This window comes from Caloenas nicobarica, chromosome 4 (assembly GCF_036013445.1).
Source record: "Caloenas nicobarica isolate bCalNic1 chromosome 4, bCalNic1.hap1, whole genome shotgun sequence".
Taxonomy (NCBI): Eukaryota; Metazoa; Chordata; class Aves; order Columbiformes; family Columbidae; genus Caloenas; species Caloenas nicobarica.
The window spans coordinates 4,935,406-4,950,860 of NC_088248.1; the positions used below are offsets into that span (position 1 = coordinate 4,935,406).

At 42.0% G+C, this 15,455-nt stretch overlaps 1 protein-coding gene across 1 annotated transcript; it reads right to left on the reverse strand.

Moving 5' to 3' along the window:
- Window positions 1-112: 112 nt before the first annotated feature.
- LOC135987920 (alcohol dehydrogenase 1) lies at window positions 113-8,309 on the reverse strand. The gene is made up of 8 exons (XM_065633263.1): window positions 8,128-8,309; window positions 6,978-7,116; window positions 5,001-5,088; window positions 4,673-4,892; window positions 3,707-3,967; window positions 3,085-3,220; window positions 1,865-2,003; window positions 113-427 (listed from the first exon to the last, which is right to left on the reverse strand). Exons 1-8 carry the CDS (start codon window positions 8,260-8,262, stop codon window positions 394-396), a joined length of 1,152 nt encoding a protein of 383 aa, XP_065489335.1. The 5' UTR covers window positions 8,263-8,309; the 3' UTR covers window positions 113-393.
- Between the last annotated feature and the right edge of the window lie 7,146 nt (window positions 8,310-15,455).

Below are 15,455 nucleotides of genomic sequence, written 5' to 3' on the forward strand. Positions count from 1 at the left end.
TTGAGCTCTCATTGTAATGGATGCCCAAAGAAACGGTTTCCTTTGTTTTTCTTTTATTAAAAGATTGCATATTAAAAGTCATTTAAAAACAATCCAAACCTTTCATAACACTTGTGATAGCAGCAAGTCTTGTAATTCATAACTGGCTATTAAAAGAAAATTGCAGCATAACAGAGATCATTTAAAGCAAGAATCAGGAGAAAGAAGTAGGAGGGAAAAGATCATTTCATTTATAAACACTGTGCTTGAAGTTTGGGGTTTGAGTTTGATCCTTTTAGTGAAGGCTGGTGGTGGCGATAGACCTTTTGGAAATGTCTTGGTTTGTATTTCATATCAGTTGTATTGGAGGATAATTAAGTTTGTCCTGCTGCTGAGCCATCTGCTGCTTAACAATTAGGAATCCGATAACACCAGGACACTGCGAATACTGCAATATAAAATAATGAGTTAGTGTGTGTGGAAAAGCCCCTGTGCTAACATCAGCAAAATACTGCTGTTTTATGTGAAAATCTAGGCTGTAGCTGTCAATCAGGATACTCCCTCCTTGCCCCTCTCCAGCCCCAGCTTGCAGCAAAATGACGCAGATGCAGAGAACAAAATCCATGCAAGACTGCAAAGGCTTCACTCAAGATTCCCAGGGCTGCTGTCAATTAATCACCAAATATAGCCTGGGAAGTCCCTGGAGGAGTGCTTAGACACAGTTTTCCACTTACAAATGGCTCTAAGAGTAAGCTCAGAACAGTAAAGATTATTCTTGGCTGAAACACTGAAGTGTTTCACTTAGTAAAAATGATCAGCTGCAACAGGCCTTTGTGTTCAGGTTGACTGTCAGTATTTTAGCACAGCTGATGGCTGTCCTCACTGCTTTTCTATTTGCCACACTAAAATTTAAACCAAACATTTACAGCATGCCTGTAATAAGGACAGTCAAAAAATGAATGTGTGCTGCAAATTTAGAACCTGAGAACAAACCTCAGGGGCTAAACTCTTCTGTTATACGCTTTTTATATTTAGAGCAAGTAGCACCTAAAATAACTGCTAGCAAATGACAATGAAAAGAAAATATTGATGTAGTTCTCCAGACTGTCTAAGTTATAAACAGCTAAAACCTTCAAAAAGGGTAGTCCCCACATGTACTAAGATATACAAATATATTTCCCGCTTCTGACAAGGAGAATTTTCAATTATTCACATGGTGAATCTTGTCAAATGTCTCTGGCAAACAATATTTCTGATTTCAACACCCTATGAAAACAGTCTGAGCTGAACTCTCACAGTATTTGAGGAATGCATGAGAGCTAAATTCCGAGTTTGCAAATACTAGTTGTATATATACACCAAGTGCTTTAATTTTTGAAAAGCTCTGAAATTCAAGGTGAACTGCCCAGTGTCTTGAGGCCTAATTGCACTCGGCTTCTGTTCCCTAACTCACGAGAGGAATGGTGAGCCGGTCTTCCAGTAGCCATAGGGCATTTCTGCGTTCCTGATCCTCCTCTTAAAATGGTTGTTGGAATGCGATGTAGCTAATCCCTGGCACTCTACAGCTTGGCATTCCCAGGCTCCCTTGGCTGTGTGCTCTTTTCCAGTGGGTGGTGGGCAGAGCCTTCCTCATGTATGTGCTCTTTTCTCCCTCTGCCACCCAGAGTCTTTGCTCAAACTACAATCTGAAAGCTCCTCTGCAGGGACAGACAGGGCACGCTGCACTTCGAAAGCTAAAGCTTTACTGGCCTTTTTACTACAGTTGCAACTCATGGACACACACTGGGTTGCCTTCCCCATTCTCTGCTGTGAAATCACACTCCGTGTTACCAAACGGCTCTTTTAGGTTATTTAAATAGAACCTTTACAATTAAACAATGTTTACCTCTTCCCTGTCCTTAGCAGATCAAATCCTTCGTTGATTTTATTGAAAGGAAGCGTGTGCGTTATTAATGGATCCAGAACAAACTTTTTCTTCATGTAGTCAGCAACCAGTTTGGGGACTGCATCTTTACTCTTCCAGCCTAAAAAAACCCACAGACAATGGATGATGAAACACTAAATGCTTGTGAAAATAGATAAAACTCATGGCAGCTTAAATTTTTAAATAATCTTTGTACAGCAGTGTACCACGATGAATTGTCTTTACCTTTGTAACACAGAGTGGCAGCAGGAAACACGGGACAAAGTGCAGCTATTCTACATCGGACAAACCCAGTAAGTGCTTTTTGCTTACAAATGGTTCTAGATAAAGCTGCCTCAAATAGCAGGATGCCCTTCCACAAACCTGATTTGTTTCTGCTGTTTCATTCAGGTATTTATTGAATACATCAGAGGAACCGGTTGTGAGTGAAAAAACTTGTTGTCGGATATAAGTTTTCTGTGGCCTTGAGCTTTGTTTTGAGTAAGCTTGGGCTTGCTGAGTGTGGCACCCTGCTGGGAGGGCTCAGAAAAGAGACAGAACTGGGACTGATGGCAGCTGGCAAGGGGCTGAGCTGGGCTCTGACCTCTGTGGAAATGCAGTGGGACTGACCCCTGATGTCCTTTAGGGTCCTGACTCTCCATCTCTCCCGCTCTCTCTTTGTCTTCCCCTCTGTCTTTCTATCCCTCTCAATCTCCTTTTCGCTCTTGGTCTTTTCTCTCCCGTCCACTCAGCCTTCTAATATTTTCCTTGTTTTATCTTTTTCTCCCTTTGTCCTTTTATCTTTCTCCTTTGCTTTTTCTCTTCTCTATTTTTCTCTTTTCTTCTCCCTCCCTTCCCCTCCCTTTTCTCTTTTACCTTTTTCTCTTTCTCCCTCCCTTTTTTCCTCATTTTCCCTTCTTACTTTCTTTCTCCCCTTTTTCCCCCTCTATTGTTTTGGTCTTTTTATCTCTTCCTTTCTCTGCCTCTTCTTCTCTCCTCCTTCTTTGCCCCTCCCTCCCTCTCTGTTTTTCTTTCTCCTTCTCCTGCCATTAACTAACAATTCCCATAATTAATTCCCCTTGTGCTATTAATATTACTTCCAACAGGACAAGCTAAGCAATGAATTTAGATATATCCCATTTCATTCAAGATGATTTACAAGTTTCCCAAACCAGTTAAATCACCTCTTTCCAAGTCCTTACCTCCGAAGATGGACCCTGTCCAGGTACGGCCCATGAAGATGAGCCTGGGGTCGAAAGTGATCTTTTGCGCTGCGGGGGGCACTCCCACAATCACACTGACTCCATAGTTGTTTTGGCAACAAGCCAAGGCTGCAGTCTGCATTGGAAACAGAGGGACACCCCAGAGTCATGTAACATTTATCCCTGGGGCACCAAAGTTTGAATTCCTTCTCCTCCTCAGGGCTCAGCTTGCAACTCATTTTTTGTAACTGAAAGCACTTCAAACAATTTCCACTGTATCCGCTCACGCTGTCTCTGCTGTCACGGGTTAGCTATGTCCTAGCTTTGTTCTGCTGCCCCATTTTGTCTTCGTCATTAGAGATAAGCCACTGTTGAAAAGGAGACAGTAGGCTATGTGAAATTTAGCCACTCTGGTTAGGCTAGGAGAGTACGTTGCCTTTCCTAAGTTGTTGAGCATGCTTCTGTCACTGCATCTCAGTGGCAGACAGCTGGACTGAACAGGTTTGAAGCTAGCTTGACATTTTGCCAAGTGCTCAGCTGCTCACCCTTGGTGCTCAGTGGGTCAGCAAAGAGAGAGCTAACATGCTAACCCCTCATTTGGCCACATCTTTTGGTTGCATACCATGGTTTCGATAAGGCCGATGACCTCAAATGAGTAGTCCACGCCGTGGCCGGTCATTTCAATTAACACTTCATGAATAGGCTTCTTGAAATCTTTAGGGTTGATGCAGTCGGTGGCTCCCAGCTCCTTGGCCTTGGCAAACTTGTCCTTGTTGATATCAACGGCAATGATGCGGGAAGCTCCAGCCGCCTTGCAGCCCATGACAACAGAGAGGCCAACTCCTCCGAGGCCAAAGACGGCGCAGGTGGAGCCTGGTTCCACCTATGATAAACCACAGAAACATGGCAGACTGTTACAGTCTAGGTAAAGTACAATGCAGTTTCTTATTATCAACATGTTTTCACTTAAGCCACTTCTTGTAATTGAGAGATTACCTGCTGAGAAGGAATTTGCACATGCACACTGTACTAGTGCAGTAGCCAGCCATACTGTTATAATCCTACATGTGACTAAGATAAATGGTCCCTAAAATACATTGGTGAGACCAGGTTTTCATTCCATGTCTTAGCTTCAGGTTTAGAGACACCTTTTTTTTTAATGATGCTTTCTATTCCAGTGGTGTTAAGATCCATAGTGTCATTCCACTGGAGACAGTGCCAGATGAAAAAGTCTCATTCAGGTATTGCTACAAATTATGAGTGCTCCATTTATAGGTTTCCATGTATTCCTAGCCTTAAGTTACAATAAAACAAATCAGCTCTGTTGTAACATTTATTTTCTTGGGGTGATAAGGCTATGAGAGAAAACTTCCTAGATGGTAATAAGTATTTTTACTGGATTTTGAGTCGAAGACTTCTAAGTACCTTAGAGACAGAGAAACTGAAGTAGGCAAAGAACTGGTATCTTCTTTCCACCCTGAACTCAACAGTCTGTACCTCCCGGCTGCCATGCTGACCACCTGCTCACAGGCCACACAATCCTGAACAGACCCCATGAGACACCAGAAGCACCCACCGCAATACTCACCTTGGCAGTCTGCACAACAGCCCCATAACCAGTTGAAAATCCACAGCCAATTAGACAAACTTTTTCCAGAGGAGCAGCAGAATCGATTTTGGCTACAGCAGATTCATGCACTATTGTGTATTCACTGAAGGTACTTGTACCAAGAAAATGGTGGACTGGTTTTCCTTTACAGGTGAATCTAGTGGTGCCATCAGGCATTAATCCATTACCTGAACCAAGCCTGTTTGAAAGACAACCAGAAATAATGTCAAGTGAGGTTCGTTGAATGTGATCAGTTTTGTACGCATAAAAATCAAAGGAGGGTTGTAGGTAACCCAGGAAAACTTACTCATTCTTAATGCACAGATTACCCTTGGTGCTTAAGCAACAGTTGCACTTCCCACACTGTGGAATAAAGAGTGGAATAACCTTGTCTCCTAGAAATAAAACAGTAATGACAGAGGATTAAAAGAGGCAAACAAGAAGCATGCAGGTAAAACATGAAGCAAGTGCTTTTAATTCCTAGGCAAATATGCATTAGCAGTGCAGTGCTGGTTTTATTTCCTTCTGCCGCCCTTGGAAGATAAACCACCTCTCTCTGTTATAAAGGACATCAGGAGGGCAAAATTATTACAAATAATTTCAATACGCAAAATTTCAGGTGTCTTTCATAGAACTGGGTCTGAGCTACGTCATAAAACCATGTTAGCTACTGACGTTCCCAAAGTACTCCATCAGCAGTTCATTGCATCTTCTACCTAAGAGGAAAATAGTAATACACAAGTAAAGAAACTGGGATAAAAATTGACATCCACTAGGACAGCAGATTGGAGTGCCAAGGTAACCGGGCTGTAAACTCTGCGTACAAAGAATGGGAAATTAATTAATTTGCTGGCCCTCTTGAGTCTCTTTCCTATTTGCAGTCCTATTACTGTTGCACTGGAGTAAAGGTAGGTAAAATATTTGTCAGAAAAGTGGTGATACAAGCTAAGACAACATCTCTAAATCTCTAGCACAATTATCTGATTAACAAAGTAGCACATCGCTTCGCAGTGCAGTTTTTTTACTGCTATGCATTTTCCACAGCAATGATGTCTGGTGAATCCCTAATAATCTCCAAACAGGTAAGCCCTAATACAGATCAATTTGTGATTTGGCAGCTCTAAAATGTGGCTTATCCCTGACATGTTGAAAGTCAAAAGAAATCTTTGATTTCCACTAAAAACTGGAAAATGACTACAGAACATGAAACGACCCCATCACTCCAACCCTCTGTTAACTTAGAACTTTGACATGGGTTTAGTAATCACTCTGCTAAAGAAACTTTGCATTTCTTGGAACCTTTTTTAGAACTTGAAGGTGTAAATTAAGCAACATCTGAGAAATATGATTTTGTGTGTGTTGTGTGTTTCTGTGTGTGTGTGCGTGCGTGCATGTGTGTGTGGCTCACCAGGAAACATGTGGCAGCTAGGATTAGACAACAGAGTGATTTATGAACCCAGACATAGGAGAAAAAGCAGTTAGAGCCATCACCGAAATTCACTCTCTCTCTCTCTATATATATATTCCGCAGTTAAAGCAAAAATCTTTGATAAAAAATCTCTTCATATCATACACAGCAACCTGCTTTGGACACACTTCATAGTTCTTGCCAGTACAAAGACGCTTGGAAGTATGGAGGTGTTAAAAGTGAATTACTTAGGTTTTGTAACAAACTGCCTGCATAAAATTGAGTATTTCTATGCAGATTCTGTGCACTGCATATTTTATCTTAATAACTTAGTTGTTAGAACTTTTTCGGTCCCATAAAAGCGTATAGAAGTCCTGTCCCATCTTGCAGCAGTTGGAGGAAAATCAGCATCTTTCACTGACTGCGGCACGGTGGGCACCCCAGTCACACCCCGAAACTTTTAAAGTGAACTGATTGAACACACAGACCATGCTTTGCTCTGCCTTATTCTTGAGAGAGATTAGCTGTGTAAACTGTGTTTAAAGAATGTGTAGCTAATACCTGGTTTTCTACGACTAACACCAAAGAATATGTGTTCTTAATCCCATGGCAGCAAAAGCATTATGTAGGTGGAAAGCAAGCTGCAGATGTTTTTGCCAAAACCAAAAGAAATTGAACAGAAAATCTGAAAATAAATCAAGGTTGCGAATACAGAAAGATGTAAACAGCATGCAGTGTCCTTTAAGGTATCCTTGAAAAATCTCAAAGCTGGAATATTTTCCTCTGCAATACAAGTACTCACGCGTGCAATCATCTTTGACTTAAACAGGAGTCTGGAAACTCAGCACAAGGTTTGTGTTCAGTGCCATTTCATACCTGGTTTGATCGAAGTTACTCCCTCCCCAACACTCTCCACAACACCAGCTGCTTCATGCCCAAGAATTATTGGAAAGGGCCTGACCAGTGCACCGGTTACCACGTGGTCATCAGAGCGACAGACCCCTGTGGCCACGATCTGGTTTACAGGAAAGACAAGAACATTTCAGCATTTAACTATGTCACCTCGTATGCAAAAGTGAAATGATATCAGCTCTTTGGAGAAGTCACTTGCTTCCCTGCAAAATCACAGACGCACACAATAAATCTGCTGAGCTCTATAGGGAGTCTTATTGATTATCTGGTAGAACCAATATTCTAGCAGTACAAATATATATGAAGAACAGAATAAATTATTCCTAGTATTTATATATAAATACATAATAGGAAAAGGTGGTAATATTCAGAAATATTACAAAATTATGTAAATATGATTTAACAACCACATATTTGTAAACATAGAAATATTTAATATGTTTTACATTACTTATATTTAGATTAGATTACAATATATCATATAATAGGTGTTATATAAAATATGCATTATAAAACGATATATTATTATATATAACCACATTATAATTATTACATATTATTTATATATTTTAAATATATGTTACATATACTAAAATTTAGGCTACACATAGTATTTCACATCACATTTTGCCTATTTCTTTTGAAACATTCAGGCATGTCTTTACAAATGGAGTTGTCAACCCCATGAGCGGTTTCTCCTCATTTATGTAACTTGAATCTGATCTAACATGAAAACAGCCGCTGAATTCCACTGAGAAAGTTCCTGAAATGGAACCGTTGCTCAATACCCAGTTAAAAAAGGAACGTCCCAGCCCCCGTGAGCTATTTCCTAGCACACATTCAGACAAATTAAAAGAGAAGTTCTTGCTCCATGCTATAAGAGATTTGGATTTTTGCCTTGTAGGGAAACCCAACCCTGATTTTTAAAATTTTTTTTAATAAAGAACCTCACGATCGAATTTAGGACTTGAAGACTGTTCTATAGGAGCTCACTGAATAGTAACTACTCACCTATTAAATGTTTATTAACTTGATCCTAAAAGTCTACAGAAATAATTATGGTCAACAGCAAGATAGAATGCAAGACATAATAGTTTTCTTAGATTTTTACTACCTTTATACGAACTTCATGTGCTTTTGGTGGGGCAACTTCCACTTCTTCAATAGAAAATGGTGTATTGGCTTCCCACAGTACTGCTGCTTTGCATTTAATAACCTGCAAGCAGAGCAAAGGAAAAGGGAATGGCATTTGCAAAGCACCACACAGACAGATTCTTAGACTTCTGCACGTGAAACCCTTCCTCCTATCTGGGGGAGAGGGAAAATTACAGGGAAAACAAACAAACAAAAGCAACCAACCAACCATACAACCCAAACAAACAAGTAGAAAAACCCAAAGCACAGTCTAAGCCCATTTATTCCACCACCAAGCTCATGTCTGACTTTCTTCATGATGATCCTCATTGCTCCTCCTCTAACTTCCTTGGAAGATCATTTTTGCTTTGCTGGATGACTGGTGTGTATTTGTCTTTTCTTGGAGATGGCACACTGAATGATGCTGTATATCAGGTTGTGACGAAGTCTGCATTGCCTGGAACTGCCAGTGTCAGGAACTGACAGGATTGCTAAAAAGGGAATACAGAGCCTAATGCAGGAATATAATTTTCCACATCACCCTCAGTCACTGAGTCACTGCATTAAGTCCTACTGACTGCAAGCATTCAGGTGGCATTAATTTGAGAAAGAAATGGATGCAAATCAAGTCCACGATGCAAGAAGTTTAGCACATGCATAAGCAGCCTGTGTGACTGGGACCCTGGGACTGGGAGAACTTAACACCTGTGTGCCGCCAAGTTCTCAGGGGAAAAAATATAGCAGCTTTTTCGTATCAAAGCTTTTGAAGCAGAAGTAGAAATAATAACATCTAATTATCAACAAACTGTCAGCTGGTAACAAAGAAAACAATTACTAGGAAATACTAAACATGTGAAATGAGATAGTGCAGTTTCGGCAGCCAGACCTAAAGTAGGAATGAACACAACACTTTGAAAAAGACAAGACTCAAGAGAGGTTTGCACTAAATTTAACGTATCTTGTGTCAAATGCAAGTGCGATTAGCAAAAAAATCAAAACTGAGGCCAAAGATCTCATTAAGGGCCATAATTTGAAGGAAACTTAAAAAAAAAAAAGGCTTATGTATTTATACTGTATTCCACATAGCATAACAGTGATTTCACAACTGGCACGTGCAAAGCACACATAGTGTTTGTAAGAGCAAAGGTAGCTAAGAACTGTGGATTGCTGAGAACAAATAAATACCTCTTACAATTAGACACTGGTTAACTCCGTATTATTCTGATGGCTGAGTGCCTGTGAACTTTTACCAATGATAACAGGATCTCACAGACACACCACCAGCACGCTATCACCCAGTTCAACTATTCAGGTAAGCACTAATGAGTCACAGGGTTTTTCTGCTCGTGTGTTGTACCAGCCTTACAAGTTACTGCAGCAGGGGGGAGAGTAAGTGCAGCAACACCCTTCTACAGAGCATACGGCTTATGCTGCTTGGTCGCATAAACTGCTTGGCAGCTCACGTTATTACTCCAAGATAAATGCAGTGAAAACAAGGCAGTTTAGTTCCATCATAACACTTCGTTTACCATGCTCAGTCCTAGGCTGGCTGGAGGACTGAACTTTGCGAATTTACCTACAAGTGAACTACGATTAATTTTGCACTTGTCTCAGAGTTAAAGCACTATTTTTTCCCTCGTTTTGTCTGGTTTTAGAATAGTGCAGACAGCTGGCAATAACAGCAAACGATCCTGGTACTTTCATAAGGCACATTCCAGCAAGGTGTGTGCCTGCAGCCCATCTCTGGGTTCCCGTCCATCGGCCTCTTGCATGTCCCTGGGTGTATATCAGCATCTCTCAGGTTGTGCAAGAAGCAACAGCGGAACTAGTCTACAGTTCTTGTCACTTACTGCCTAGCAAAGATGTGAATACTCTTTTCAGTCCCAGCTCAATACTGCATTGCATGTCTACTGACTTTTGGTCTTCATTAACTTAAGCTCCAGACTTGTTATAGGCATATTCAAATTTAATGACTATCCTAACATCAGTGCAATTACACCCTGAAATTTAACACAGTATTAACACTACGTACTTTTTTTTTTTTTTTAGGAAAAAACCCCACAGATATGAATTATAAAGAAGCTAAAAATAGTTTAAAACATTGTGGGATCTCAGAATGGAAACTGATAGAGCTGATAAATACATTGAGCTGAACACTTACTACATTGGATCATATTTTAAACTCTCCAGTCAGAGATTAAAACCAGTTTGCTTGCCCTAAGGGAAGGTTATCCTTATTCTGGTGCTGTTACCCTATGCTGCCTCTGTGTTTAAAAGAATAAATAAATTATTGCCTTGAAGAATGTAACAACCATTTCCTAGGAGAGTACAGTGGCCTGCAAGTGAAGGCATCTCTTCTGTACCACCTTCCTCCTAAACTCTCATCTAGGCTGTACCACCAGGACTTACGGGCTCCTTGCAAAGAAACTGCATTTAAAAACGCACTACTCAGCTACAGCAAATAAACTCTTTAAATAGAAACTTTTGCTTACTTTGCCTGCTGTGCTCATGTTTCGAATCTTGCCACCACTGGTTTCTTGCACCAAGAGTTCAGTCAGCTGCAAAGCAGGTTGCTGCTACCACAAGTCCTGTCCAATACACTGGAAGCTGGTCTTGTGAAGTGCTCCTGCAAGTGCACTGTTCTGACCTTTTGACCAAGCCTCCCAGCTCAGAGTCCCACCCCTGGAGTCAGCCAAAGCGCTAGAATTGAGGTAAGCAACCCATCTGCTGAACCTCCCTCTTTACAGTACTTATGTCTTCTTGACTCCTTTGACACGCTCCTCGCCACTCTTTTTGCATCTCACCAGTGGTTGCCCTCAGCATCACGGGAAGAACGCGTAAGTGCTTTCTGGAAGCTGTTCCCTCTTTCCAGCTGCCTGGGAGGCTGCCCTCCAAACCCACTGCTCTCCCTGGCCCTGTAGGAGCAAGAAAAGGGGAGAGTGGCTCCTCAATTCACAGGGGCAGGGACACAGTGAGAACATGAAGGCTTTGCTGAACATCACTGGTGACACTCATGAGAGCTCAGCTGATCTATTAAAGCACGCTATTGTGCAAGCTGCTTAAGAAACCTACACCAGCTGCGGCTACACCTGCTCCTCAATCCTTAGTTTTACAGTCCAGCTACTCAGTGATCTGTTGGAATGGCTTTCAGTGAACAGTGACTAAGGACAACATGCTGATGGGAAAACAAAAATCAGTAAGTCAGCAAGAAGGGCTGCAAGAGGATGCATGTTTCTTACCATGTGCAACACCCTGCTCCATTTGCAAGTGATTGATTGCCTGACCCATCGGTTCCATCAACCCCCTCACTGCTCACGCGCCCACATACTTATCCTCTCCTGGCACTATGTCCTGGAGTGACGGCTTGGGTGGAAGACCCACTGTATGGCTTTGCTGTGGATTTCAAGCCTCATCTATTTTCAAGTTATGCCCAGCATTCTGAAATTAAGATTTTTCCTTCAGAAACAAGCAAAAAAGAGATAAAATTCTGCATATAACCTGACTAGTAATTACTAAGTGTAGCATTCTCTCAGTGTGACCTGTACGACTGTAATTAATTTAAGAAGGGGTACAGGACGAGGAAGCAGGGAGAAAACGCAGTAGATGAATGTAACCTCAGGCAGGTACTTCAGGGACAATGGGGCATTCCAGTGGCCTCAGGGACACAACTCCAGCCTACCAAGGACGTGAGCTGTGTTTGGCCAGGGCTAGAAGAACAGAGGTCAAGAGCCCCTACTAAACAAAGACCCACAGAGCAAAAGGAGAGTCTGGCCTGAGGCTTCCTATGGAAAAAGGCAAACAGAGTCCACAGATAGTGACCTGTCTCCCATCTGGGCAATGGCAGATCTCAGGCTGTTCAGCCATACAGTTTGCTCTGCTCTTTTGAAATTAAGCTCCTCTCCCCATCACCCCCAAGACTTTTTGTAGAATCATTTAGGTTGGAAAAGATGTTTAAGATCGAGTCCCACCGTTAACACTGCCAAGTCCACCACTAAACCATGTTCCTAGGTGCCATGCCTACATACCTTTTAACCACCTCCAGGGATGGTGACTCCCCCACTGCCCTGGGCAGCCTGTTCCAATGCCCGACAACCCTTTCCGGAAAGAATTTTTTCCTCATATCCAATGTAAACCTCCCCTGGCGCAACTTGAGGTCATTTCCTCTCATCCTATCACTTGTTACTTGGGAGAAGAGCCCAAGCCCCTCCGTGCTCCCACCTCCTTTCAGGCAGTTGCAGACAGCGACAAGCTCTCCCCTCAGCTCCTGTTCTCCAGGCTGAACAGCCCCAGCTCCCTCAGCCGCTCCTCATCACACTTGTGCTCCAGCCCCTCACCAGCTTCTTTGCAGGGGGCTGGTGTGACCCAAGCACACTGGCTCGTCTTTCCTCACATGGGGCCAGCCGGCTCCTGCGCCTGTAAGTCTTCCTGAAGAATGACCAGCCTTCCTGGGCTCCTTTACCCTTCAGAGCTGCCTCTGTCAACCAGCCTCCTGAACAGGTCAAAGTCTGCCCTCTGGAAACGTAAGGCAGCAGTTCTGCTGATCCCCCTCCTGACTTCTCCAAGAATCAAAAACTCTGTCATGTTGTGATAGCTGTGCCCAAGACAGCCTCCAAACATCACATCAGCCAGTGTAATACAAGTTATTAGAGTATAACGGCATGTTTTCGCCTTTTTTTTTGGTCAGAATTAATCTCTCTTGCTGCTTCTTGAGAGTACAGAGTAACAGGCACACAGAAATTTCACCTGCCAAGTCATCTCAAAGTTCATAGGGAAACTCATTTCATACGTGTATTGATTTATGATAATGCTGCAGATAAGCTGTGACTGCTCGCAGTATAGCACATACTATATGTGCTTACAAACCTTCTGAACTGCGTAGTCTTTGTGGCACATCTAAGGCAGAGGAGCCTCAGATAAACCCTGTATTGGCCAAGCTCACACGTGGACACTGTGACTCTAACCACGTGGATTTTATCTGATGGAAGTAACAAGTGATTTCTCCTGTGCGCTGCTAACAGTACTGAGCTGACAAGATATATTGTTTGATTATACAAAATTGGCCAGTTTAACTTGGGAAAGCGTAGGCAATAGCCCTATGGCAGAGGATGCCTTGTCAAGTTTAAAATTTGTGAGGTGTGGTGCTCTTAAAAGATCAGTAGTATGACACAAAATGTCAACACAAAAATAATGTATATTAAAAAACCCCTCTCAGTTCTCCTAATAAGGCCTTCAAAGTAGAAGTGATACTTAGACACTACCCTCTTCCCTTTTAGGGCAGTTCACCATGAAAAGAATCTTTCTTTATGCTTGTCTACATACTGTATTCCTTCTTACACAATTAAAACATGACACATCATTTTTTAATCAGGTTTTTATCTTGCTTTGTCCAACTGAACATGTGGCACTAATATTCTGTCTCTGGTGATTTATTAACCTCAGCAGATCCCAGTGAAATGTAGCAACAGAGGTAGAAGGGAAATAACACGTCAGAGTTTTTAATGGCTGGTGAGCTTGCACACAAAAGTTGAGAGCAGCGACCAAAGCCCTGTTCATGCAACTCCAGGTCATCTTTACTTGGGGACTGTACCTTGGGCAAAGGACATGTGAAACATTGACCATGCTCAGCAGATTTCTGACAGGAAGGTGGTTCTTCAGAAATAAACACCAATGCCTTCCAAGAATACACAGCCAGTCGGTTGCTCACAGAACAGTGCCTTATTCATTTTAGTAAACTGAAGAACAAAAGCCAAAGGTGGAAGTTGCCAATTAGCTAAACACTGGTTCTGAAAGTTTGTAGCTTTAGAGTAAGTATTAAAAGAATTTGAAGAGGAAAATAATATCTAAGGAGAGTACTGAATCAAGTATGAACCTCTCTTTTTTAAATAATGCCTTTCATCTTCCTTTTAGGTCTCTGAAAAAATCACAGCCAAGTGACAAAACACACAAGAAGAACAAAGTACATCTTACACTACTTGAAGTAAAAATGGAACAAAAAGGAATGAGTATGAATCCACAATTTTACAATTTACTGGCTTCAGGCGTGCCAGTAGTAGATGCTGCTGTTCCAGCTAAAAGAGCCACCTTCTTGGAGGAGAGACAATGAAGCTATACGTTTCAAAGGTGGGTCAAGGTTTAGTCAGCCTTAGATTTGGAAGTCATACTGAAGTCCATCTCTACCTTTCAGAGCAACTGATCACAAGAAGAATGTGTCCTTACCCAATGTTTATTTTAAAATTTCCCTGCAGAGTAAATGGCTACCCGCCAATAACATGAACCAATACCACTAACAGTGCAGCAAACCTATGATCTTCAGCATGGTTACCTAGTGAGCTCCATGCTGGATCCACAACATATCCCTAGCAATAAAAAGTTCTGTTTAAATCAAAGAAATGCTGAAACTCTTCAAGCTTCTCCAATCTTATTCTCAAGCACTAAGAATTTTAGAAACGCCACCTTCAAGATCTCTTTCTTAACTGGAAAAACAAGATTTGCACCTTGCACTCTGTCCTGTATGCAGAGAGTCATGGTCCCTGACGTCTCTTACACGTAGCAAAGATGCAGGTATTTTCTGTTAACTCTGGCTCTCTCGTGCTCTTCCCCTGTCCATAGACACAGAGGATTCATGAGGAAGTAGATCCACCATTTCATGCCAACCTTGTTGGCTTTATTTAAAAAGAAGTGATTAAAGTGCTTTCAGAAACAAAATATACATGTTAACACATGCCCCAGGGGTCCTGACGCCTTGTGGTGTTCTGTGACAACTCAGAATCAGCCCATGCTTCATGCTACCTCTGTGCCTTCACGACAACAGCCTCTTCTCTCCAAAAGGTAAGAGCCCATTTTGGGCAGCAGGATCAGAAGCTCGCAGCTGCATGGACCCTTTCTTAGAGCTTCTGCTGTCAGCTGCCTTCTCTTCTTGAAAAGGTTCAACAGCATCTTAGCCTGTAAGTTGTTGTAACGACAGAGTCACACCAGTCACACTCCTCTTTTTCCCCTCCATGCACAAAAAAACCTCCCCACATTTCTTCCATTTTTTGCCTTTCTCCAACTTCTTGTGGACAATGTCATATATTCCCACTTCTAGTGAGTACAAAAAGAGAGGCTGCCTCATTTTTCTGCAAAAGGCCTTAAAATCATGATGAGAAACTTACTGTATTGTTGACCTCAGAGTCAAAGCTTTTATCCTCCTCTCTGTTCCCAAGATGGCTTGCAAACCCAACAAAACCAACAAAAAATTAAATGAGTAGCAGTGACTTGCAGGTACAATGTCCTGAAATAGTTTGGCTTGGAGACCACAATCTAAGGAAC